The sequence below is a fragment of the Haliotis rufescens genome, unplaced genomic scaffold (assembly GCF_023055435.1).
Source record: "Haliotis rufescens isolate VD_foot unplaced genomic scaffold, xgHalRufe1.0.p SCAF_1, whole genome shotgun sequence".
Classification (NCBI taxonomy): Eukaryota; Metazoa; Mollusca; class Gastropoda; order Lepetellida; family Haliotidae; genus Haliotis; species Haliotis rufescens.
This window is the reverse complement of record NW_025963779.1, coordinates 27,271,305-27,295,136: the sequence shown is the minus strand read 5'-3', so window position 1 is coordinate 27,295,136 and position 23,832 is coordinate 27,271,305. Positions and strand designations below refer to the sequence as shown.

The window sequence follows — 23,832 nt, the reverse complement described above, 5'->3', positions numbered from 1 at the left end:
GCTTGTAATGCACTGACAGAGTCGCGAGATTAAGGACTTTCTCCTGTACGTACAGGGATACACGACTGCTTATACACTTGTTTTACATAAAGCAAAATTCAGACCGTGTATTCGCAACGGGGTCCACGTGGTGATCATGTGACGGGGGATTAACATCACCAAAGAGAGGAAAATGTTTGATGATCATGTTATTCCATGTATAATACGTTGTGTTCTTATGAGGTTCACAACGTAAAGCATCTGTGTCAGAAAGCCGAAACCTCACCGTGAAAGGACCTACCGTAGATCAAGACTTGACTCCCGTTATCCACATAGCGGTGTGATTGTGCGACTGCCAACCAGTGGACGTGGAGCTCGAGTAATAACAGAAATATTCTGAAAAAATAGTGTAGACAATGTCCAACCACATTCAATTAAAGTCGATAATCACAAGACATGTGCCATGCCTGCCTCCCAAGAGATTCGATCTCACTTCAACGCGGTATCACTTCGTGAACAAAACGATAAAGAATATTTGAGCTATTATTTAGAGTTGCCTCCCCTTATCTGTCTCCTAATACTACCAATATGGCTGTCGTAAACAAAACACGTGAAGTTTGCAGTTGATATTTTCCGATTTACTCTGCAAACAACTGATGTTGTCGCAAATCGATTAATCTCAGAATGACACAGTCGATAGTTATTCAAGGTAGAATTTGTTTCTGTATTCCAAGTAACTATGTCGATGAGTCAATCTCAAAAGTAGTGCACTATGATCAGATATCTGCTTTGCTTGGGAAGCATTTCTTACAGACATTTCAGCCAGCAACACCTCACAGGGTGTACAACTCTTTTACCTCTTTGTAATACCAAAGTTAATTTCAGCAAGCACCCACCAAACATGATAATACATTGTTCTTCCAGATTTCCCCGTCTCCTGTCACTCAGTTGCTCAAGACAATTGTTATTTAATTGACATGTACATTGAAGAATATTGCACTTTAGATGACACTGACAGGGGGGTGAAAGTCATGCCCCAGTTCTCCTATGATCACACTCCTGCCCCAAAAGACGATTGTATACATGTGTTAATTTTGCCGCACTAGATCTACTTGATACACTGTATACATGTACCTGCTTGTAGTTACCGGAAATGCTACTCTTCATTCCAGTTGGGCAATGTGGGAATCAAATTGGATGCCGTTTCTGGGACCTGGCTTTACGAGAGCATGCAGCAGTGAACAAGGTGGAACATGTTGAATTACAGGATTTCAGATTGTTTATGTTTCCTAGTGAATACAGGCTCATTATCCTCATGTCAATGATTCCTATAATCTTTAAAGGGTAATGGTCAGAACAGATCAAATATTTAAAAAAACAAAACATTTCAATAATGTCTCATTTAAATTAATTTAACAATGTACATGATTTATGCAGAAAAAATGTCAACATTATTAATGTGACAAGGATGAAATTAATTAAGAGACACCTCCGTCTCCAGTCCTCCACATGTGTCTCATCAATAAGAGATATGATGACTGGACAGTTTGGTAACTGTTTTAACTAAATACCAATGTTTTTACATTTGACCCTTCTAACATTGCAGCTTTTTTTATAAAGGGGGATCCTCCATGATGTCTAACAATGTGTATGTGTGACTACATGTGTAATTTCCATGGCTATACTGACCAGTCAATACATGTGGGATTTCTGTGGCTATACACTGACCAGTCAATACGTGTGTAATTTCCATGGCTATACTGACCACATGAATACATGTGGGATTTCTTTGGCTATACTGACCAGTCAATATGTGTGGGATTTCTTTAGCTATACACCGACCAATCAATATATGTGGGATTTCTTTAGCTATACACCGACCAGTCAATACATGTGTAATTTCCATGGCTATACTGACCAGTCAATACATGTGGGATTTCTTTGGCTATACACTGACCAGTCAATACGTGTGGGATTTCTTTGGCTATACACTGACCAGTCAATACATGTGGGATTTCTTTGGCTATACTGACCAGTCAATACATGTGGGATTTCTTTGGCTATACACTGACCAGTCAATACATGTGTAATTTCCATGGCTATACACTGACCAGTCAATATATGTGGGATTTCCATGGCTATACACTGACCAGTCAATACATGTGGGATTTCTTTGGCTATACTGACCAGCTTTCCTTAATTTTCAGACCGGAATGTACGATGAGCCACTTAGCAGCTTCTTCCGGAACGTTGATAGCCGTTATGACGACACATCCGACATCCCAGTGGGGGATGGCAAGGGGAAGATTAGATCCCTCAAAGCAAGGGTATATGTTTTAGTCTCTTTGCTTCAGCTGTTACTGGGGTAATTACCCGTATGTTTACCAAATTTTAGATTACGCCCTGTTAGGTAATATCAAAATTATCTTGAATATGTCACAGAATCTTACATTACGGTCTAACCATTATATTTTCATGTCCTGAAAACTATAAAACATTAATTTTAATACTTTTTGTTAAGCATTTAAGCTTTCACGTTTCATTTCAAAGACATGATTAACCTATAACTCTGCTGTTATTATTTATCGGAAAGTCCAGTTCCAGCTTATCAGATTACCACTAGAGTTGTGTTCAACGCAAGAGTTTAGTGATCAACATGTATGTTGTTGCCATGGTTACAACAGGCTGTGCTGGTGGACATGGAGGAGGGCGTGGTCAGTGAGTTGACAAAGGGGCCGCTCCGTGAAGTGTTTGACTACCAGCAGCTCATTACTGATGTATCAGGATGTGGCAATAACTGGTATGTAACATGAGATGCTCACAAGTAAGATTAGGACCATTGTTTAACATTTCACTTAAATTCCTACCCGTGAATATCCAGGATAGAATAGCTCTTCAGCAACCAATGCTTGTCGTTAAAGGCGACTATGCTTGTCGTAAGAGGCGACTAACAGGATTGGATGGTCAGGCTCGCCAGTCTGAAAGACCCGTGAAGATTCGGGATAGAATAGGTCTTCAGCAACCCATCCATGCTGTAAAAGGTGACTTTGCTTGTTGTAAGAGGCGACTAAAGGGAGCGGGTGGTCATGCTCGATGACTTGGTTGCTGCATGTCATCGATCCCAATTGCGTGAATCTATGCTCATGATATCAATCACTGGATTGTCTGTTCCAGACTCGATTATTTACAGACTGCCGTCATATAGCTGGAATATTGCTGAGTGCGGCGTTAAACAACAAACAAACAAACAAAACTTTAATTCCACCCAGATAGCTGGACTGGCAAGCCTAATAACTTGCAAGTGCAGATTATTTTACACCAGACTGAACAATAATAGCTAATGTCAATAACACTGTCAAGTATCACCAGCTGATCATGCATCGTTATCAATGTGGAATAATTATTGCAAGTAGCCTACGATATGTTAACATATCAGATCATTATTTAAATCCACTGTCGATATCAGTTCTTACTCTTTTATATTAAAAATGAATCAGCTTGACCATCAGACGTGCCTGTTTTAAGAGTTGCACATCCAAGACAAAAACAATCTGTCTCAGACTGTTGGGCAAGCAGGCATTTTAAACACTGTTAAGATGTGGAAAATGGTTCCTACTGTTACCATGGTTACGTGATACAAGATTGATTATGATCAGAAAGCCTCTGCTTCTTTTTCTGTCGGTGAAATAAGTTTACATATAGCAAATTTAATTTCATGTTTTAGGGTCCAGTAAATACTGTAAATCTTGATCTTAACGCAAGCGTGAATTAAATGCGAAAAATGCGAGTGGTCTTTGCTCGCATTATTAAACATCGCATTTATATCAACAATAAGACATTTTGGATAGCAGAAATACCAACTTAGACATACGCTGAAAACAAACAACTATGTATTCCACATCACTGTTTATTGAGCAGCACTTGTTACAAGTATATAAACAATGTCATTCAAACACTAATTTCATCCTGTGAATTGTCACTGCTGGGGTCAAGACAAGCGTTCTACTCACACATGTCATCACTGATCACACCTGCAAGACCAGACAGACCCCACACAACACGGTGTCTTTGTTCTTTGCGACTGCATCAAAGGCCGTCACGAGCCAGTGTGCATGTATTGTTTTAGCTGAAGTACTCTACTCAGCGCTAATAAGCGGTGCTATTTGGTGTGTGATTGGATTAATGTAAGGTTGGATTAAGGTGAGGATTCTCCTGTAAACTTGACAGAGGACATTTTGTTTAGATATAAATCCACTGATGCTTGAGAGGAGGGGGTGTTGCATTCATATTGAGTCACATTTTTGGCTAGGGGCCAGCGGTCGCATTCTTTTTGAGACGCATTAATTTCACGTTTTATTTTTGTGGACTATCATCTTTATAAATTTAACCCATCTTCTGATGTTTGACGACCAAATAATGATATACCTGGTAAAATAGAAAGAACATCCAATGAAAGCACTAATGTTTCTTTCAACTCGAGAGAAAAGTAAAATTTCAACTAAATCTGATTTCGTTTCAGGGCAGTTGGCCATAAGATGTATGGTGTGCAGTATCGAGAACAACTTAGCGAGACAATCCGCCGTGCTGCTGAATACTGTGACTGTCTTCAGTGCTTCTTTGTCCTGCACTCAATGGGAGGCGGTGAGTAGCACATCCCATGTCGGGGCAGACTGGGTTTGATTCTCATGTGTATCACTGGCACAGTATCATTAATTGTATTGCAGACAGTGGGTAACTTAGACAGCAGATAAAAAAGGACCATTTACAGAGGGGACAACTGATGCAAGCTTTCAAACAAGAATGTACCTGTAGAATGTCTTTCATGTATCCTCGTATACCCTGTTTTCAAACAGTTCAGGCAAAGTTAGGATAAATGAATCAGAACGTAACTTTGTTTGTACCAGGCAATGTCTTAAACAATAACATCCAGCTGTTTACCAATTTGGAATCAACAAAATGTGCGACCTCAATTGCGGGTCTGTAAACGTTTGCTGAACTCAAATGACGTCACCTCTTTACTAACACTTGAATGGTTGTTACTTTAGCAGAGTAACCTGTGAAGATCCGGGGTAGATTAGGTCTTCAGCAACCAATGCTTGCCGTAAAAGGCGACTATGTTTGTCGTAAGAGGCTACTAACTGGATCGGGTAGTCAGGCTCACTGATTTGGTTGATGCATGCCATCAATCCCAATTGTGTGGATCAAAGCTCATGATGTCAGTCACTGGATTGTCTGGTCCAGATTCAATTATTTACAGACCGCCGTCATATAGCTGGAAATATTGCTGAGTGCGGTGTTAAACAAACTAGCAGGGTTTTCATGAATGAATAGCCGTGTATGGTGCAGTCATCAATGTAGTATTCTTGCAGCCCAGCATTAAAACTTTTAAAGTTTGAAACCTCTTCACAAAGTAAGAATGTTTGTCAAGTACCGTATTCAACGTAATAAGCGCCCAGGGCGCACTCAAAATTAGTTATAAGGAGCACTTATTAGAATATTACTTTGATGAAAAAAACAAAGTTGAAAGATAAATTTCATGGTTTATGCTGACAGCCTGAAATGTTTATATACGACAGATATATTTTTCCAAAATGTAATTGCCCATAATTAAGGGTGCATATAACACACGAGTGCGTATTATACGCGAATAAATAAGTCTAATGTACATTGATCAATTGGAAGGGGTGCTAATTGGGATTGTTCACGAGCCAATATATTAGCAAAATAATATTCTAATAATATCCCCCTATTTCTAATTTTGAGAGCTCCCTCGCCGCTTATTACGTTATTTACGGTATGGCTGTTCGAAAACAGGGTTCTCCTGTCATCTATAACCATTGCATTTTCTCTTTAAGTGTGTTGTCAATTATTGCTGAATGTGGACACAGCCGTTTTGCTGTGGTATCTTTGTGTTAGTAGTGATTGAGTTGGGTTTTACGCCGCTTATAACAGTATTCGAGTCATATCACGGAGTGTCAGCTTAATGTCGGAGGAAAGCCCGAAGTGATGCAGGTCTCAGACGTTTACCACTTCGGTGAAACCCACGAGCACGGGCATGGTGCTGACAAACCTAGAAACATAATCAGGGCAAACCGCTATTCGAACCCACAATCATAGGTTTCTGGTGTGCCCAAGGGATGCAACTCTGCACAGCGAATCATGGCGCCTAAGACGACTGGGCCACCTGTGCCCCCCTTTGTGTTAGTAGATTCCTAGAATGCAATAAATGTTCACAATCGTTGTGAGAATGTCATTGTCTGCTTTCCTTTGCAATTATGGCAGTGCTCTGTAACCAATTTTCAAGGACAAGACAATTTGATTATTCAAAAATTGTTTTTATTGAATATCAAAACTAATATCACGAGAAATTCCAACAACAAAATTTGTTATAACACACAAATAAATCAGTTAAAAAATATATGGACAAATATGCTACATCTCAATTTCCAAACATTCTTAGGTTTTAATTAAGCTGATACACAGTGCTCATCCTCTCAAGCGTAGGTCATTATGAATAATATGTATAATCTAAAACTTATACAATGACATTGGTAATGTCCGAGTGTCACAGTTTCAGTTATCTTGCTAGAGAGTCATAAGGACATGTTCATGATTTTAGAAATCTGTCATAGGACATTTTCTAAGCCATCACCATAATTGAAAAATATCTCCAGGACATTTTGGATAGCAATCAGTCAATGTCCAAGAAATGAACCAGTCTGAAAGACCCGTGAAGATTCGGGATAGAATAGGTCTTCAGCAACCCATCCATGCTGTAAAAGGTGACTTTGCTTGTCGTAAGAGGCGACTAACGGGAACGGGTGGTCATGCTCGATGACTTGGTTGCTGCATGTCATCGATCCCAATTGCGTGGATCGATGCTCATGATATCAATCACTGGATTGTCTGGTCCAGACTTGATTATTTACAGACCACCGTCATATCGCTGGAATATTGCTGAGTGCGGCGTAAAACAACAAACCAACCAACCAACTAGTCTGAAACCCTGCAGTTTGCAGGAGATATGTAGACATGTACAGTTGATACTTTCACCAGGGTTGTCTATCTGAAGGCCATGTGTAGACATTTGTTACATGGCTGACAGCCTGGACTGTAATATGGGAAAACAGGGAATGAAAGACCCTCCAACACAAAGTACAGGACATATTACTGATAGATTTCCAAAATTAAGGTCGCCATAGGAACAAATTGAGTTGTGGGGAACAAGTCACAGAAGTCTTCTGTTATTAACAATGTCAACAATAACATGATGTATGGAAATCCGCTACCAGTAGCAAGTATGGTATTCACAACACAGTCTGTAATGATTCTTTTGTCATCCAGGGGGGGGACATCCATTAGTCCACTAATCTCAATATGTAGCTATCGGCTTTGTTACATAAATATCCTAAACTGTGCTGTGAAACTTGCAGTTTTACACAGTCCTAAAATATATATTTCTCTTGTTTTCATATTCCAATTGCCCAAGATCCATGATAGAGTGGGTGGTTGATGACTTGGGGCAGACATCTAGTAATGTTCCAATGAGTGACGGATCTGCAATTAGGGGTCGACACTATAACGAAAATTCCACCAGGCCACAATATATATTGCACTATAACTTCTGTCTTATATATCTATTAGTCATCAATACTCTTCTTCATGCTCTAGTTGTACAACTAGCAGACTAGGGCCCTGTCAATGACTTTGTGTTTTATATCATGGTTGGTCATAGCTTGGATACAAAGTTGGAGATAAAATCAAACAAGTGACCAAGCTTTAGAAGTTGCCATGGTTACTGGTCTAATTTTCAAAATATTCATGCCTACTTGCACAACATATGTAATATTGCTGAAGGTGGAGATATAGATTGTGAGACAGATGAAAAGTTCTCTCTTGTACCGGTAAATAACAGGTTAGTAGTTTTTATGGTATATGTACAACTTACAGACCACTAAGTGGATGTACAGTATCAGTATGTTACAGTATGTCTTCCCGAGACAAGGGAGTTGACTGAACTAAACTTAATCAAAAGTCCAGTTTCCACCCTTGTGGAACTCTGCTGGAATTTCTGGGCTCATTATAGGCTATTATGAGTTATGCCCCTTCTATGTCCCTCCTATTAACCAATCAGATTCCACCTGTCAAATCACTTGCATTTGCTTCAAATGAAATGGCGTTGCCCAGTGAAGACATTCTGATCAATAATACATATCTATATTGTGACAAAAAGAGTCTTAATTCGCGAAATGCATCAAATCATGAAAGCACCTTGATTAAAAACATGAACAGATTTGGAAAATATCTGTAGACAGTAAGTTGTCGGTACACATGCTTTGAAAATCCTGCAATCCACCAAAATCTGCATGGCAGTTTATGAACCGATGTCGATTACGTTATGTGAATTTGATTGGACTATACATAGACGCGTTTGTCCAGCCAAAATATAACTCCATAATTCTAGCCTAGTTCTGCAAGGGTGGAAACTGGACATTTATAGTCAGTAAATAATTGCCTCGGGAAGATGAGTATGTTATAACACAGAAGAGTGGTACAATATACAGATACAGCATGTATGATATGGAATGAAGTACCGATTTCATATCATTAACTCGTACATGTGATTACACACAATATACACAAAGCAACTTAATAAATTAACTTGTAATAAGAAAGCAGTAAATCAAATATACACAAAAACACCATCACAAGAAAAGCAAGTTCTGCTAATAAAAAACACATTGATAAGAATAGATATATTTACATCACTAAACATTGATTAAATTTCATTGAAAAGGATATCAACATACATTGGTTTGAAATGTATTGTGTTGTCAGCATTCTCCATGGCTTTTGTTTGAAACCAAATTCCTATAAGAGCATTTATCTATTTCTTGCTTGTGTATTGTACATCTGTTTGTGTTTGCAAGATGAATACGGTTCAATTAATCACCTAAAGAAGGATATATGTGAAAATATACTAATTCCAACTGACTAGAGCTCTATCTGAGAACTCCTGGTCCCTCGACAAGCTGATACAACAAATCAGAACAACCAATAAGATATTTGTAAACAAACTGCACTCACAACAAACCCACCGCATATAATCTGCAATAGGTTAATTAGGATTGTCTTACGATCCTATCTATAGCTTGTGATACAGATGACCTGAATGGTGCATGAATGAATACAGTGTTCCCCCTGGCTTTTGAAACTGCCAGTCCTTGTGGACAGGCAACTCTAAAAATTACCAGTCCCCCTAACTTTTGCCAGTCCCAACTTTCAACAAATCAAAAAATGTATGAAAATTGTTTAGTTTTAATTCTTTCAACATCATGTTCAGTGCAAAGATGTCATCTCTGAAGTAACTTAGCTATGTCATTCACACAAACTTCAGTCACAATTTTCTCTCTCTTTTTTTTTAATATTTCGAGACGAAGTCGCTACAAATGGATATTTAACCTAGAAATAGACCAGGGGAAACCCTTATGGTAACAGACAAGTTGACTTTGTTTTCAAAATGTACTTATATGAATATCACCGATGTTTTGTTCAACAAACATTTATAAGGTACTTAATTTGCCGGTCCACAGGGACTGGCAGTCACATGAATTACCGGTCCAAGCCTAATTTTACCAGTAAAAAACTGGTAATTACCGGTAAACGGGAACGCTGTAATATGGTTATAATTGGGCATTGTCAAGCTGCTATTTGTAATACTGGAGTAGTTGAAGAGCAAGGTCAACATAAATAATACTTGTGTTCCATGGTAGGCTCCCTGAACAGGTATATAAAAGATAAGCTGCAGATATGATAGAATAGCACAAGGGAAATAATTGGTTTCCTGGGTTACCAGTATTACAAGTATTATCTTTTTATCCTTCTAACCATCCTCATCAGCAGTCGAAGCTTTCTCCATCGGAGCATGGTATATCATGATAGTGTGGAGATATGATGCACTGGATAATAGAGGAATCTTTAGAGCTTAACTCAAAGGTTTTTTTAATATTAAAACAGTTTGGAAATTTGTACTAGCCTGCAGGCTAGTGTTAAGTTAAAACCGTAGAATGACTAGTCCACAGCTCTTATAGGAACTAGTTCTTAGCTGGTCCATGTTGGAGAGCAAATGAGTTATTCCATAGTTTTACTAGTGGTCTAGTGCCCGCATCAAAACGTGCAGACTAAGAACTTGTTAGAAATAATGTCCATCAACGATCAATGCCAAGGTGTTTGCAGCTTGCAGAGTAGAACGTGTTGCTCAACTTTCAGAGAACTTGATATAAATATATCAGGGATAAACACGACCAAAAATAAATCTAATTCTAATAATCATATAATCATGGATAATATGCCATTATCATCATTCAAAAATTAAACAATAAAAAAATATGTATGCACTTCATAAGACTATAAATCAGTTATCAGTAAATATAGATATTGGAATAGGTACAGCTTATGAGGCACTGGCAGAGGGATGGAATGGTGATATAAGCATACAAACTCAGCTTAAAGAGCCATAGATACACAATCAGTCAGAGACATTTACCAACCCTGTTCTTGGTATTCACAGAATCAGAGCTCCAGATAAGCTGCGTATCTGCGTAAAATACGCATCAGACATGCAGAAATACGCAGTAAAATAAATTCCAAGCGTATCAAATACGCAACGAACATTACAGATACGCTACAAAAATAAAACTTGTGCATATCATCAAAATATTGTGAAGTAACCCTACGTATTAAATTAGCAAATCCGCAACTTATTTTGAAATTATTACCGGGCATTCCGTCAACCCTGCCAAACTCCACAATGACAGTTACATCATGATCATTTGCCATCACACTTTCTCGTGGAAGTATCGTGGTATTTTTTAGTCCTATAATTTTTAGTCCTATAAAGCTCTCGAAACCACACGACACCAGTTTGCAGGGACTTGATGAATAGTGTTTTTAAATATTTAACTTAAATACCCACATGTGTAAAAACTAGTGGGTAACAGAAATTTGAATACCCAGATAGAATTACTGATACCCAATGATTTTAAAATGCATGGATAAAATACCCACAACACCAAAAGCTTATCTGGAGCTCTGCAGAATACAGTGTGGTGAATTTCCCATAATTGCTTTTCAAAACTGGAACAAGAAGGTCTCTCATCCAGGGATGAAGGATCTGTGTTGTGACCCCAATGCGATAATAAATGAGTGCTCAAATTATTGCAGGTAATAATTATTGCAGTGGTGTTGTCACCTGTAATCATTGCTACTGTCTACATTCGCAAATTGCCTTACAAAGGCAAACTACTTGTCATACATATTGGGTCATCCCATGCATGGTGTTCACTTTTCACAATAAATGAAAAACATGTCTACATTCCATAAGCCTGACTAGCCTGTTGGAAATGTCACTAGCCATGGACTGACGTGACACACTAGACACATCTCAGCGATTTATCTAGACCTGCTCAGAGGCCGATATTCGTCCCTAGGTCTGCTGCAAATGATAGTAGAAATTCCCAAACTGAATTGAAAACTTCCAAATTCCTCAGATTTTATGAAAATAAGAACATAAAAAGATCACATTTTAAATAATATCACGCTTTTTTTTTCGAATTTGCCTGCCAAGGGCACTTAGTTTAGAGTCCTAATAAATCCCTGCATCTGTACATCATATCTGTACAATACATCTATGCACTGGCTTCTGTATGAATGCTGTACATATATACAAGGAAGCACTACATCTAGCGCCGCTGACCATGCTAACTAGTCCGCTGATATAGCTGGACAGTACTTGGTGATATTAAACTCACAACACTCTCTGATCACAATAAACATGTTCTTCCAATAAACATATCAGAAAATAGAGGGAGACCATGTCTTCATATTAACATGACTAAAGCAGAGTATGAAGACAAGGAAGCTGAACATTGCTATGTGGAATATCTGCTGATGCATCCCTGAAGTCCTGCCACCACACTGGACAATGCTGAAGTGGTCTGAATGGAATTGTACTAAGTGGGAAGCAATTAGTTTGCCTTGTATAAGATATACTGTATTCGACGTAACAAGCGCCCAGGGCGCTCTCAAAATTAGAAATAGGGGGCTCTTATTAGAATATTATTTTGGTGGAAAAAACAGAGTTGAAAGATAAATTTCGTGGTTTATGCTGACAGACTGAAATGTAATATGCGACAGATATATTTTTCCAGAATTTAATTGCCCATAATTAAGGGTGCATATAACACACAAGTGCGTATTATACGCGAATAAATAAGTCTTGTGTACATTGATCAATCGGAAGGGGTGCTAATTTGGATTGTTCACTAGCCAATATCGCCGTGGGCGCTTATTAGAGCGGGGCGCTTATTACGTCGAATACGGTAACCATGATAACAAATTACTTTTCAGTTTAAATGCTAGAAATGAACTTACAGTATCATTAACTCAAATAACTATGTAATGATGTTAAGGTTAAGATGATCAAATATTTCCAGTGGTTTTGCCACCTTCCATGTTAATACCATGTTAACATTAACCTATGTATACTACTCAAAATAAGTTAAAGAACACCGAAATCTTTCAGTACTATGGTTAATCTGTTGCATGATAGTCATAAAAATGTGTGTTCTTTAACTTCTTTTGAGTAGTATACTTTGCTCTTCCTTTAAACTTGTTTTTGCGGTACTATGATCAGTCAGCATCAGATGGGCAAAACTCAGCATCAGATGGGTCCAGGGCCCACTTGCACAAAGTGATCTCAGCTCTACAATGATCGTAACAACCATACTTTAACATAGGCTTACGATAGTCTGAGCGCTAAGATCGCTTTGTGCAAGTGGGCCCAGACAAGAACTGGACACAGGCACAAGGTCACCATGGTCAAAGTCAAACATATTGCCATCATACCAAATCTATTGATATTACCAGCAATACATTACATCTTATTCAGTGCTTTAGATGCTCCATTCATATAATAATTGCAGTATGGGTCCGTAGGGAGTGTATTTCTGTATCCAAGCTCTGTCATTTTCCTGAAAATTGCCTCTTTCAAATTGGTCTCTTGATATGGTTGACCTATGCAAATTCAAATCATCCCAAGCACTGTAAATAACTAATAAGATACATAGCAAATAGATGGAAGTCTCTTCAGTGGCATACACAAGGATAATGGGACGGAGAAGTTACATGTATTCACTACAAGCAGTATTGCACACAAGTAGATGAATGAAGTTGACAGTTCACAGTTTGACAGATTTGATATTTCCAAGGCGCCCAACGGTTACAAACAAAATATATCCAGCAAATTTTGCAAGATAATTGCAGAATAATGTTTTTAAACAATATCACTATTTATGAACATTTTTATATCACAAAGATTTCTCCAGTGTCTGACCTCCATTCTACTAAAGGTAAAGAAAACATGGGAGACTTATGTTTTATTTTTTCCACTTGTCACACTTGCCAGTTGGACCACCAGAATTAAAAACTACTGGTCCTGACTGAAGTTTACTCAGATTTGTCGAACCCTGCAGTTAGTTCATACAGGACCTCATCTGGGACATGGAGGTACCCGTGCACATGTAGATCCTGACCTCCACAAACTGGGTACCTCGCAAGAGAACCACAATATTGTTCCTCGATGTCACACCAACGAGGGTAGGTGTGACGCCAGGGCCGATATCCAAGGTATTCTTCACAATACATTCCATGTGTTTCCCTTTGGATGTGAACATTTCGACACGATGGTTGCCACTGTCAGCTACAATGATATTGTTTTCACAGTCGCTACACACTCCAAGAGGGTTCTGAAGCTGACCATGGTCACTCCCCTTGCCTCCGAACCTGTACTTAAACTTTCCAGCATTGCTGTAGACCTGGACACAGTGGTTCTCGCTATCCGTCACCACGATGTTGTTCTTGCAGTTGGTCGTTACATAGTAGGGGGTGAGGAAATGTTCATCCCCTGATCCCTTACGGCCGAACTTGACAGAAAACTTGTACTGCTCTGTGAAGATGTAAACGCACTTGTTCTGGAGACCGGACACTACAACATGACCCGTGGACATTGCCGCAATTCCATGAGCGTCTTCATAGCGGTAGTGGGAGCCATATTCACCGAGAAGACGGCCTTCCATTGTGTACTTTCTCATGATGGAAGACTTTGACTTGACACTGACAAGAATGGTGTTTTCAGTTGTGACAGACACATCATTTATGATACACTCACAGCCGAACTTCCTCACAAGCTCTCCTCCACTGTTAAAGATGAGAATCCTGTACCCTCCATGGTCAGACACAACAATTTCACCATTCCTTCCAACAGCCAGTCCAACTGGTTTGTGGAAATCAACCAACCCAGGTCCATATTTCCCAAATCTCTGAATAAGTCCAGTACTGCAGGCAATGGGCTTGGGCCGAGGCATCTCTGGTTTCGGCATATCTTCAAGTCTTGGGAGCTGGGGGTAGATGTTGGACTGTGTGGGTGGGTATTCTGGCATCTGGATCGCTGGATCCACCCCGGCTGTTGTCGTCGGGTAGTTATTGTTGGCATTGTCGAAATAAGGTCGAGGGGGCAAAGGAGGGCGCTGTTTTGAAGAATCTACGGTATCAGACAGGCTGGTAACCAGGTGATTGTCCGGAAAGCATTGGACACCCCCCGCCGGCATCTGCACGTCGTTACGACACATTGGGCATGGAAAACGTCCAATAGATTCATAGCCTCGACTTACGACATACTCACGCAGGCAGTCTTCGCAGAAAGTATGGATACATGGTAGTGCTTTCGGTCGAGTGAAATTGTTGAAACATATCGAACATGTCAAGTGATCTGCTTCAATTTTTGAACGCAGAAACATTGATCCCATGGACGACATCTTGCTTCGCGCCTGATGTTTGGGTATTTCCCGGTCTTCCGTCAAACGAACCGACCCCTTGGTCATCGCGTTATTTCTATCCGCGCCTTTTTTTCTTCTTAGTTTCAAACACTATATTAGTCAATGTCAAAGACTCTTTCTTTCCTTCAGCACAAATTATAATAGTTATGTAGGGGCAGCTTTCCACAATACTACGTAATGTACACTGGTGTGATTGTGAACGTTGCAACTATATTTATGGAAGAGCCATCTAAATATAGATGTATTACCTTTGGCGTCATTGGACACGTGCCCTTCTAAAAATAGTCGACCCTCCTACTCTCGCGTGATGTTGAGTTGTGATCAGCACTCAGCTGCTGTCAACAGCGAACGTGTGTCGAACAAACATAAGATGTTTATCACAAATATTACATCGCATCATTTCCAAATTGTTAAGAATTTAAATAAGTGCATCACGTTCATACACAACCAGAAACAGTTCGATCTACCCACGGTCGTATATACAATCTATATACGTCTTTGATCTACCATACGTCTTTGATCTACCATATCAATACAACTACAAGATGTGTTATCACGAGCGAATGGCATTATTACTTGAACTCGCCGCACAACTGAGGCGTAGATTTCATTTACTTTTAGGTAATCAGCTGATCATGACAATGTGCCCATATCTCATCCACTCCACATGATCCAGGATAACGATGATTAGAATGATTGGTTACTGCTGATTATATATATTTGTCGGTCTTAGTAATAGCCTTGTTATCAAAGACAAACGTGCAGCTTTTGGAAGTCATAAGGAGCATGGAGATTTTTTCAATGATTAGATCTAGTTACTTCAGAAACGTACGTTGTGGTATCAAAAGCGGAAAACATATGTTCTTCTACTTTAAAATAAGTAAACTTCCTGAATACAATAATAATGGTTTGTCGTTTATTTTTTCCGAAATACATCAACCGACCACAACTAAATAAGACAACAACAAAAAATATTTTGACCTTCATAAATTTATTTTTGTTTCGACCTCCCCAAAGTTGTTTGCCAACAAGTCATCTACCTGAGGCACTGGATTTTAATAATCAGTTAACATTCTTGCTGGTAGTGGTAACAACTGTGTAAAAGTAAAAATAGAAAATATGTTGTCTTGCCACTTGTAAGAGGTAGGAAGTTCACACATTGTGTGGAGGATGAGGGTAGTGTGTTGGGGGTTCAGTACAGTGTAGACTCACACACAAAAACACTTATGTTAGAAAGGTTACACAAACCTGTTGCTCTGTAAATGACGTCCATAATTAACCATTTTACATTTCTAGTTAGATTGTAAATTTGAAAAATATAAGTACAGGAGCAAAATATATAAAAAGCATCATGTTATGATATTAAACTATAAACACAGTTTTCATAATGTTTTTTTCGTAAATAGTATCAATTCTTTGTTCTTTTTGTTTCAGGCACAGGTTCTGGTGTGGGCACTTCCATCTTGAATTTACTGGAAGAGGAGTATCCTGACGTTTACAGGTGAGGGGAGGACCAATGAGGATGTGAAACAACAGCTTGCCCACCTGCTCCACCTGCTTTTTGTCATTGTCAATATCATAGGCACCCTAGTTTTATAACAAATCCCCCTTTAAAAATGAGATTTGGGGTGTGGCACATTCCAAACACAATCATGCCGTGTTTCCAGTTTCTCTAAGTAGTATTCAGTTACATTAAAGTGAGTATTGTTACCTTATCGCATGAGATCAGCATTCTGTGATGTCATCAACCTTATACATATACATATACATATACATATACATATACATATACATCCAAATAACAAGTCAAAGTATTTCATTTATGATATATGTATCCATTCTCTGGCAACTAATGTATGTTTCAAGGCGTCAATAGCGGTAATCTGACCGCGGTTGCTGTAAATAACGATGAGTTGTGCGATCTACCGATCACTTCACACACGATTTTGCCAAAATTAATGTAAACAATATTGAATGAAATTTTGAATAAAATTAATAAAATATATTTCAAACATAAATCCAGATTAACAATGAACACATTTTTATAACCAGATAACCATGTTTAAAACTAAGATATCTAAGTACTATTTTGTGACAATGATATTTCAATGGAAAACTGTTTTCATGGGGAATCTTTCCCTATATATTTCTGAGGTAAAATGTGAATTTGCTATGATAGAGCGCCGAGCCAAATAGAATGGACAGTGACCCTTCCTTTTTCATTTGGGCAGATAGGAATGTGTAGAAAGTAAATGATTTAATTTATCTCAGAAAAAGTAAAATAGTTTCAATACAGAGCAACAGATGTCCATGTTCGTGATCACTTGGACAAAGCCATTGTGTGAGATTTGTTTGTAGATTTGTGACAGCAGTGTACCCTTCAGTGGAGGATGACGTGATTACCTCCCCTTACAACAGTGTTCTGGCCATGCGAGAACTGACTGAACATGCGGACTGCGTGCTGCCCGTTGAGAATCAGGTAACAATTTATGGGGAGGGTGATGAAAAACACACAAATAATTTGTAGGGTCTTTTTGGTTCTGTAGTTATCCGTGAAAACAGTCCCTCTGAATGACTGCATAGTGATTTACGCCATATTTTAGCAATGTGCCAAAAGTATCAAGGAGGGATACCAGCAATTGGTTTACACATTGTACCCATGTGGGGAATCAAACTCGGGCCTTCAGCGTGACAAGCAAGTGGTAGGCTACCACACTGTTCCATATAACATGTACTATTGTAGTGTTTGTGGAGAGTCAGCATATATGGCACCTCACTGAGGTTTGTGTGCTGTTACAGGCACTGGTTGAGATTGTCAACAAGATTTCCCAAGCTGTGCCCTCCATGAAGACGGGGAAGAGAACCTACTCTACCACTGGAGTCAAGTCAGGCAGTGCCATTACAAGTAGTCAGGGAGGAGTTACCTCCCCTGCAGAAGAGAAACCATTTGACGGCATGAACAATCTGGTTGCCAACCTACTCCTCAACATGACGAGGTACATTAGATGGCAGAACAATGTGACCTTTGTTTATCTGCATCCGAAAAGTGGAAACATGTGACATATTATTTGATGCAGCTTTTTATATTAGTGTCTTTGTGGTGAGGATGAATGACAAATATCAGAAATCTGACAGTCATGAAAAACAAAAATAATACATCTACTGTACATTAGGGCTGGGACGGATAACTCAGGTACCCAGGTCGTGTGGGTACTGAGTAGGACCCGGGGACCCTCAGGACTACCCGGACCCGTTATCTAGAACTCTATAAGTCACTAATGGTTGCATTTCTTTCTGACATTGCACCCATTTTTTCTGACATTTCTAAGGGTTGAATAAAGATATGACTTAAGTTAACTCCAGTTTATGCATAACCAGATCGTTTAATACATGTATCTAAATACGTTTGGCCAATCGGACATTTTGTACCTATCCCTTGAGACCTACAGTGGGTACCCGGGTAGGGTCGGTTAATAGTGGCTTGGGTACCCAGGTAGTAATATTAAATTTGGACTCGTCCCAGCCCTACTGTACATGTATTAAAAACCGAGGATTTCTTTTCCAAATGTTGTTTTATGTGATTATTTTCCGGTGGTAAAATTATTCATAGAGTCTATCTGTTTAACTGTGGAATATAACATGTATGCCACAAGTCTACCACTAATCACTGACATTTTTTTAACAGCCAGGGTATTATATTTGAAGCAGGTTCTCTGTCATCTTTTATGTGACTGTGCCTTGCAAAGTTTTCATGTCTGGTTTTAGCTCAGCAAGGTTTGAGGGCTCTCTGAACGTGGATTTGAATGAGATCACCATGAATCTGGTTCCGTTTCCCCAACTACACTACTTGGTGTCCAGCCAGTCCCCTCTGTACGCCATGTCCGACGTCAATCTCCCACCCAGGAGGTAAGGCTGCTTCACATACCACAAGTCATGTGTTACCATGGTTACATGGGTGTTCGGGATATCCTAAGACATTTAACACACAGCATTTGTCTGTGCTGAGTCGGTTCCAATGTCTCAACCTAGAATATTTACACACAGCATTTGTCTGTGCAGAGTCGGTTCCAATGTCTCAACCTGGGATGTTAACACACAGCATTTGTCGAAATCCCAGATTTGCTCAACTTCAATAAGTCTGTCAGCTCCATCCCTGTGCTGGCGGTTTCACCAAAGTGGTTACCATGTCATCACTGGGTCACTGTGCCTTTCCTCACATACAGTGTTTGAAATAAGTTCAAGACCCAAAAGACAGTCGGGCAGGTGACCCATTAGTGTTGCCTGCTCATCTTCAAAGTTACCAGCGCCCAATCAGAAATTATAAATAGTGAAAAATTGCAACAAAAAATAAGACACAAATTGCGTCTTGATTCAGTTGAAATAATGCAAACAATTACTTGAGAATCTGCAAGGAGTTATAATAAAACTAAATACATACGTAGTCTTAAAATTATCTGCCAGATGGTTGGACAGGTGGAGGAAAATTTCATGCAGCCCGACAGAAAAGTTACTAGCCACAGGCAGGAGGACAGTCAGTTATTTTGGACACTGCTTCCATGTGACAGCCTGGGACTGAACTGAAATACTGTTCATGTTGGCCTTCAACCCAAAACACCAGCTCAGAGATAAGTGTCACCAGATCAGCCTACCCTGGCCTCATCAGTGGGCAGCTACTTTCTGAAGATGTGCCTCATACCAAAGAATTTGAAATCCACAGTTTTTCCTTAACTGTTGGAGATTACCTTGCTTCAACACTCACTCTTGCATGTCGTCACAATAGGTTGGACCAGATGTTTTCCGACGCCTTCTCCCGCGACCACCAGCTGCTGAGAGCAGATCCCAAGCACAGTCTGTACCTGGCCTGTGCCCTGATGGTCCGGGGCAACGCCGAGATCTCCGACATCAGGAGGAACATCGACAGGTACTTGTTCTTAATCTGTGACACTTACCAGGTACCAGCTGTTAAAGTGTGACTGTCTCCGACGTACTTGTGGCTAATCTGTGACTGTTGTCGAGGTATCTTTTGCTAATGTGTGACTGTGTTCCAGGTACATATGGCTAATGTGTGACTGTCTCCCAGGTACATGTGGCTAATGTGTGACTGTGGTCCAGGTACAGGTGACGAATGTGTGACTATCTCCCAGGTACTTGTGGCTAATGTGTGACTGTCTCCCAGGTGCATGTGGATAATGTGTGACTGTCTCCCAGGTGCATGTGGCTAATGTGTGACTGTCTCCCAGGTACTTGTGGCTAATGTGTGACTGTCTCCCAGGTGCTTGTGGCTAATGTGTGACTGTCTCCCAGGTACATGTGGCTAATGTGTGACTGTCTCCCAGGTACTTGTGGCTAATGTGTGACTGTCTCCCAGGTACTTATGGCTAATGTGTGACTGTCTCCCAAGTACTTGTGGCTAATGTGTGACTGTCTCCCAAGTACTTGTGGCTAATGTGTGACTGTCTCCCAGGTACTTGTGGCTAACGTGTGACTGTCTCTCAGGTACTTGTGGCTAATGTGTGACTGTCTCTCAGGTACATGTGGCTAATGTGTGTCACCCAGGGTCTTTTGTATACTGCTGTCAATATGCATGACATAGTCATCATCTCTGCAACCAGTTGATTCCTCAGTTACAAGTTTCCAAGTTTTTGTTGGATGTCATGAAATTTCAACTACCGGAATTATTATCACATTTACATACACATGACTTTATATTCAGTTTGTAATGTCTGAAGTTCCTCCGTTATTCCTTCTATAATTTGTTTTTGATATCACTGACAATTTACTGCTTTTAATGTTTGTTTGTCTGGGGAGGGTTGTTTAGCCTGTCCTCTTAATATGTGCACAATTTGAGTTAACCTTTAAATTGTTCTGGTCCACAGGTTACAGGAAACTAACCAGTTATTTACCAGACATTAACCATTTATTCTGATGTAAAAATAGCTTTAAAAATGAATAAATATGAGAGATAGTAGATCTATAAGAATGCGAGTTGTGAAAAAATACTCAATATAATAATAATTATGTTTGCTATGTCCAGAGATGACGATGTAACCATGGTAACTGAAATACTGTTACAGGTATTGACTGAACTATTCTAGCCTGCTTTGACATAATAATACAAAGGTTACAAGCTCACTGACTGTGTGTACATATGACAGACTGAAGCCAAACCTCAAGTTCATCCACTGGAACCAGGAGGGCTGGAAGACGGGTCTGTGCTCCGTGCCGCCAGTGGGACAACCCTACTCTCTCCTCACCCTGGCCAACAACACCTGTGTCCGACACACATTCTCCGACCTCAAGGACAGATTTGTCAAACTCTACAAACGGAAGGTGAGTTCTGTCTCAGTGTCTCACCTACTCACATAGAATCACCACTGAGAAGCCAGGTTATGACTAGCTAATAGTCATTGTCTAGTAGCCATGTAATCACCATCTAATAGCCAGGTAATCACTGTCTAGTAGCCATGTAATCACCATCTTATAGCCAGGTAATCACTGTCTAGTAGCCATGTAATCACCATCTAATAGCCAGGTAATCACTGTCTAGTAGCCATGTAATCCCCATCTTATAGCCAGGTAATCACTGTCTAGTAGCCATGTAATCACCATCTAATAGCCAGGTAATCACTGTCTAGTAGCCATGTAATCACCATCTTATAGCCAGGTAATCACTGTCTAGTAGCCAGGTAATCACCATCTAATAGCCAGGTAATCACCATCTAATAGCCAGGTAATTACCATCTAGTAGCTACGTAATCATCACCTCGTAGCCAGGTAATCATTACATAGTAGCCAGATAGTTACTGCCTAGTAGTGAGGTAATCACCATCTTGTAGCCAGCCAGGGAATCACTCACTAGTAGCCAGGTAATCACCACCGAGTATATATATTGTAAGCCTGATGGTTCCTCTGACTATGATAGATATAAATCACATTGTATTCTTCATTCAAGTTGTTTTCACCTGTATAGGCCCACATCCATCACTACACTCAAATTGACGGGATGGAGACAACAGATTTCGCAGAGAGCTTGGAGTCGCTCAACACAGTCATCACCGAGTATTCCAGCCTGGAGACACACATGAACAACCCCCCACCTCCAGAACCCCGGTTGCAGATCCTCACATGAACAACCCCCCACCTCCAGAACCCCGGTTGCCGAACCTCACATGAACAACCCCACCCAAAATCCCCGGTTGCAGCTCCACACATGAACAACCCCACCCAAAAACCTCGGTTGCAGATCCTCACATGAACAACCCCACCCAAGAACCCCGCTTGCAGATCCTCACATGAACAACCCCACCCAAGAACCCCGCTTGCAGATCCTCACATGAAAAACCCCACCCAAGAACCCCACCTTGAGACTCCGTCCATTTTCCCCCGCAGTGGTTCCAGCATTAGGAACCCAGCCACCAGCTCTCAGGCAGTACGTTCCTCTCCAGTCTCCCTGTCAGTTCGTGATTATCCAGTGTATAATGTCTCCATGCTAGAAATACCCAGAACACTTTTGCTCACCTTCATTTTGAGTCTTAATTCAAATGACAAAAATAGCTGTCAATCATAATCAAGTGGAGATATGTCACAATATGATGGAGGATGGTTGTATAAGTGCACTCCTGCTTTATAATGGTAAGGGACCGGTTATTTATTAGGGGGAGGTGAGATTGCACTTACAAGTAGGACTGTATCATACTTTGCTAGTGACCCCCGCCCCCCTCCCCAATTTTATCTCACATTCATCGCATCCCCTCCCTATAATAAATGACCAGTCCCAAATAATGATCAATTTAAAAAATTAGAACTGTCATCATTTCATGACACCTTTATATGACAAATAATGACCAGTCCCTTCCCGTGTCCTCCATGACCTCAATGGCGGACTTTCTACTCCTTGCATGTTCAAAACATCTTTTTCATGATGTTACAGGAAACCACATGATCAGTTGGGAAGACATCAAGTACTTGTATGATGGTATTATAAATGACAAGGGCCATTTGGACCCACTAGATCTGCATAATTTGAGGAATGAGAAAACGTTTTAGAATGTTATCAGATGTATGTATTCACATGAATGAGAAGGACTCCATTCAACACGGGCATGTTTTGTACACAGAACAACATACGTGGGGATAAGGCTAAGATGTGTTAGAATGGGTGATGTTGGAGATTTCAGGAAATGTGTTCTAACATTGAAACATGACAAAGTCCTTGACCCAAGCTGATTTGGTCAGGAGATCTAGTTTAAGTTCAGCTTGGGTCATGGACTCTCACATAGTTAAAATAATTAGTCTTTCTCACTCATTTAGCTTTTGGTACATTATTATGTCAAAAGTAAACATACTTGCAAGTTTAAGAAAGTAAAAAGATGCTTGTCAGTCATATGAACCAACAAAATGTTTATATGAATGTGATATTTGGTCTAAGAAGGCCTGAACCACACCTTGCCTTTTTTTCAAGACAGTCAGTTTTTGAATGTTGTCACATGTTGTCTATTACTTTAAACATTCCAAGTGTTATTTTTTGTAATAGACAAAGGCAGTTTGAAGTTCACCTGCGTTCTTGATGAAAGGTTGATATCTTTAGTCTGTATTAGCTAGTGTTCAATCTGCTTCTGGACACATGGGCAAAACGTTGTTATGAGATGAAGATGCCTTGTCAAGAGTATTTTGATACAAAAACACTGGTACGAAGCACTTTTTATTTTTATCTGTTGTTTACAAGATGAAATGTAAAATTGCCATTAAAATTTATACTTTTGTTACAAGAATGTGTGTGCTCGTTGTGAGGGAAGGGAGATAACTCACGACGTATTAAGCAGCCGTGAAACTGCCCGTTCAAGCAGGTGCGCTCGTCAACTTGTCATGACCCTGTGCCTGTAGAAACACCGGCTAAGACCTAAGGCCCCGTTCCACAAAGCCATCTTAGCGCTAATGTGATCGTAACTCCCATACTTTG

The 23,832-nt window shown here is 39.9% G+C and overlaps 2 protein-coding genes across 2 annotated transcripts; one reads left to right on the top strand and one right to left on the bottom strand.

The window, feature by feature from the left end:
* Positions 1 to 556: 556 nt before the first annotated feature.
* On the top strand, positions 557 to 23,644 carry LOC124149465 (tubulin epsilon chain-like). The gene is made up of 12 exons (XM_046521062.2): positions 557 to 688; positions 1,152 to 1,225; positions 2,187 to 2,306; positions 2,664 to 2,779; positions 4,499 to 4,620; positions 16,308 to 16,374; positions 17,232 to 17,352; positions 17,673 to 17,869; positions 18,639 to 18,779; positions 19,654 to 19,794; positions 21,029 to 21,203; positions 21,844 to 23,644. Exons 1-12 carry the CDS (start codon positions 664 to 666, stop codon positions 22,000 to 22,002), a joined length of 1,458 nt encoding a protein of 485 aa, XP_046377018.1. The 5' UTR covers positions 557 to 663; the 3' UTR covers positions 22,003 to 23,644.
* LOC124149466 (tripartite motif-containing protein 2-like) lies at positions 13,401 to 15,086 on the bottom strand. The gene has a single exon (XM_046521063.2). The coding sequence runs from the start codon at positions 14,916 to 14,918 to the stop codon at positions 13,512 to 13,514; it is 1,407 nt and encodes a 468-aa protein (XP_046377019.2). The 5' UTR covers positions 14,919 to 15,086; the 3' UTR covers positions 13,401 to 13,511.
* Positions 23,645 to 23,832: the final 188 nt, after the last annotated feature.

Coding starts and splice junctions, on each gene's coding strand:
- LOC124149465 (XM_046521062.2), top strand. CDS start 664: ATGACACAGTCGATAGTTATTCAAG. Junction 2,780..4,498: donor TCAGGATGTGGCAATAACTG/GTATGTAACATG, acceptor ATTTCGTTTCAG/GGCAGTTGGCCATAAGATGT. Junction 16,375..17,231: donor GAGTATCCTGACGTTTACAG/GTGAGGGGAGGA, acceptor ATTTGTTTGTAG/ATTTGTGACAGCAGTGTACC.
- LOC124149466 (XM_046521063.2), bottom strand. CDS start 14,918: ATGACCAAGGGGTCGGTTCGTTTGACGGAAGACCGGGAAATACCCAAA.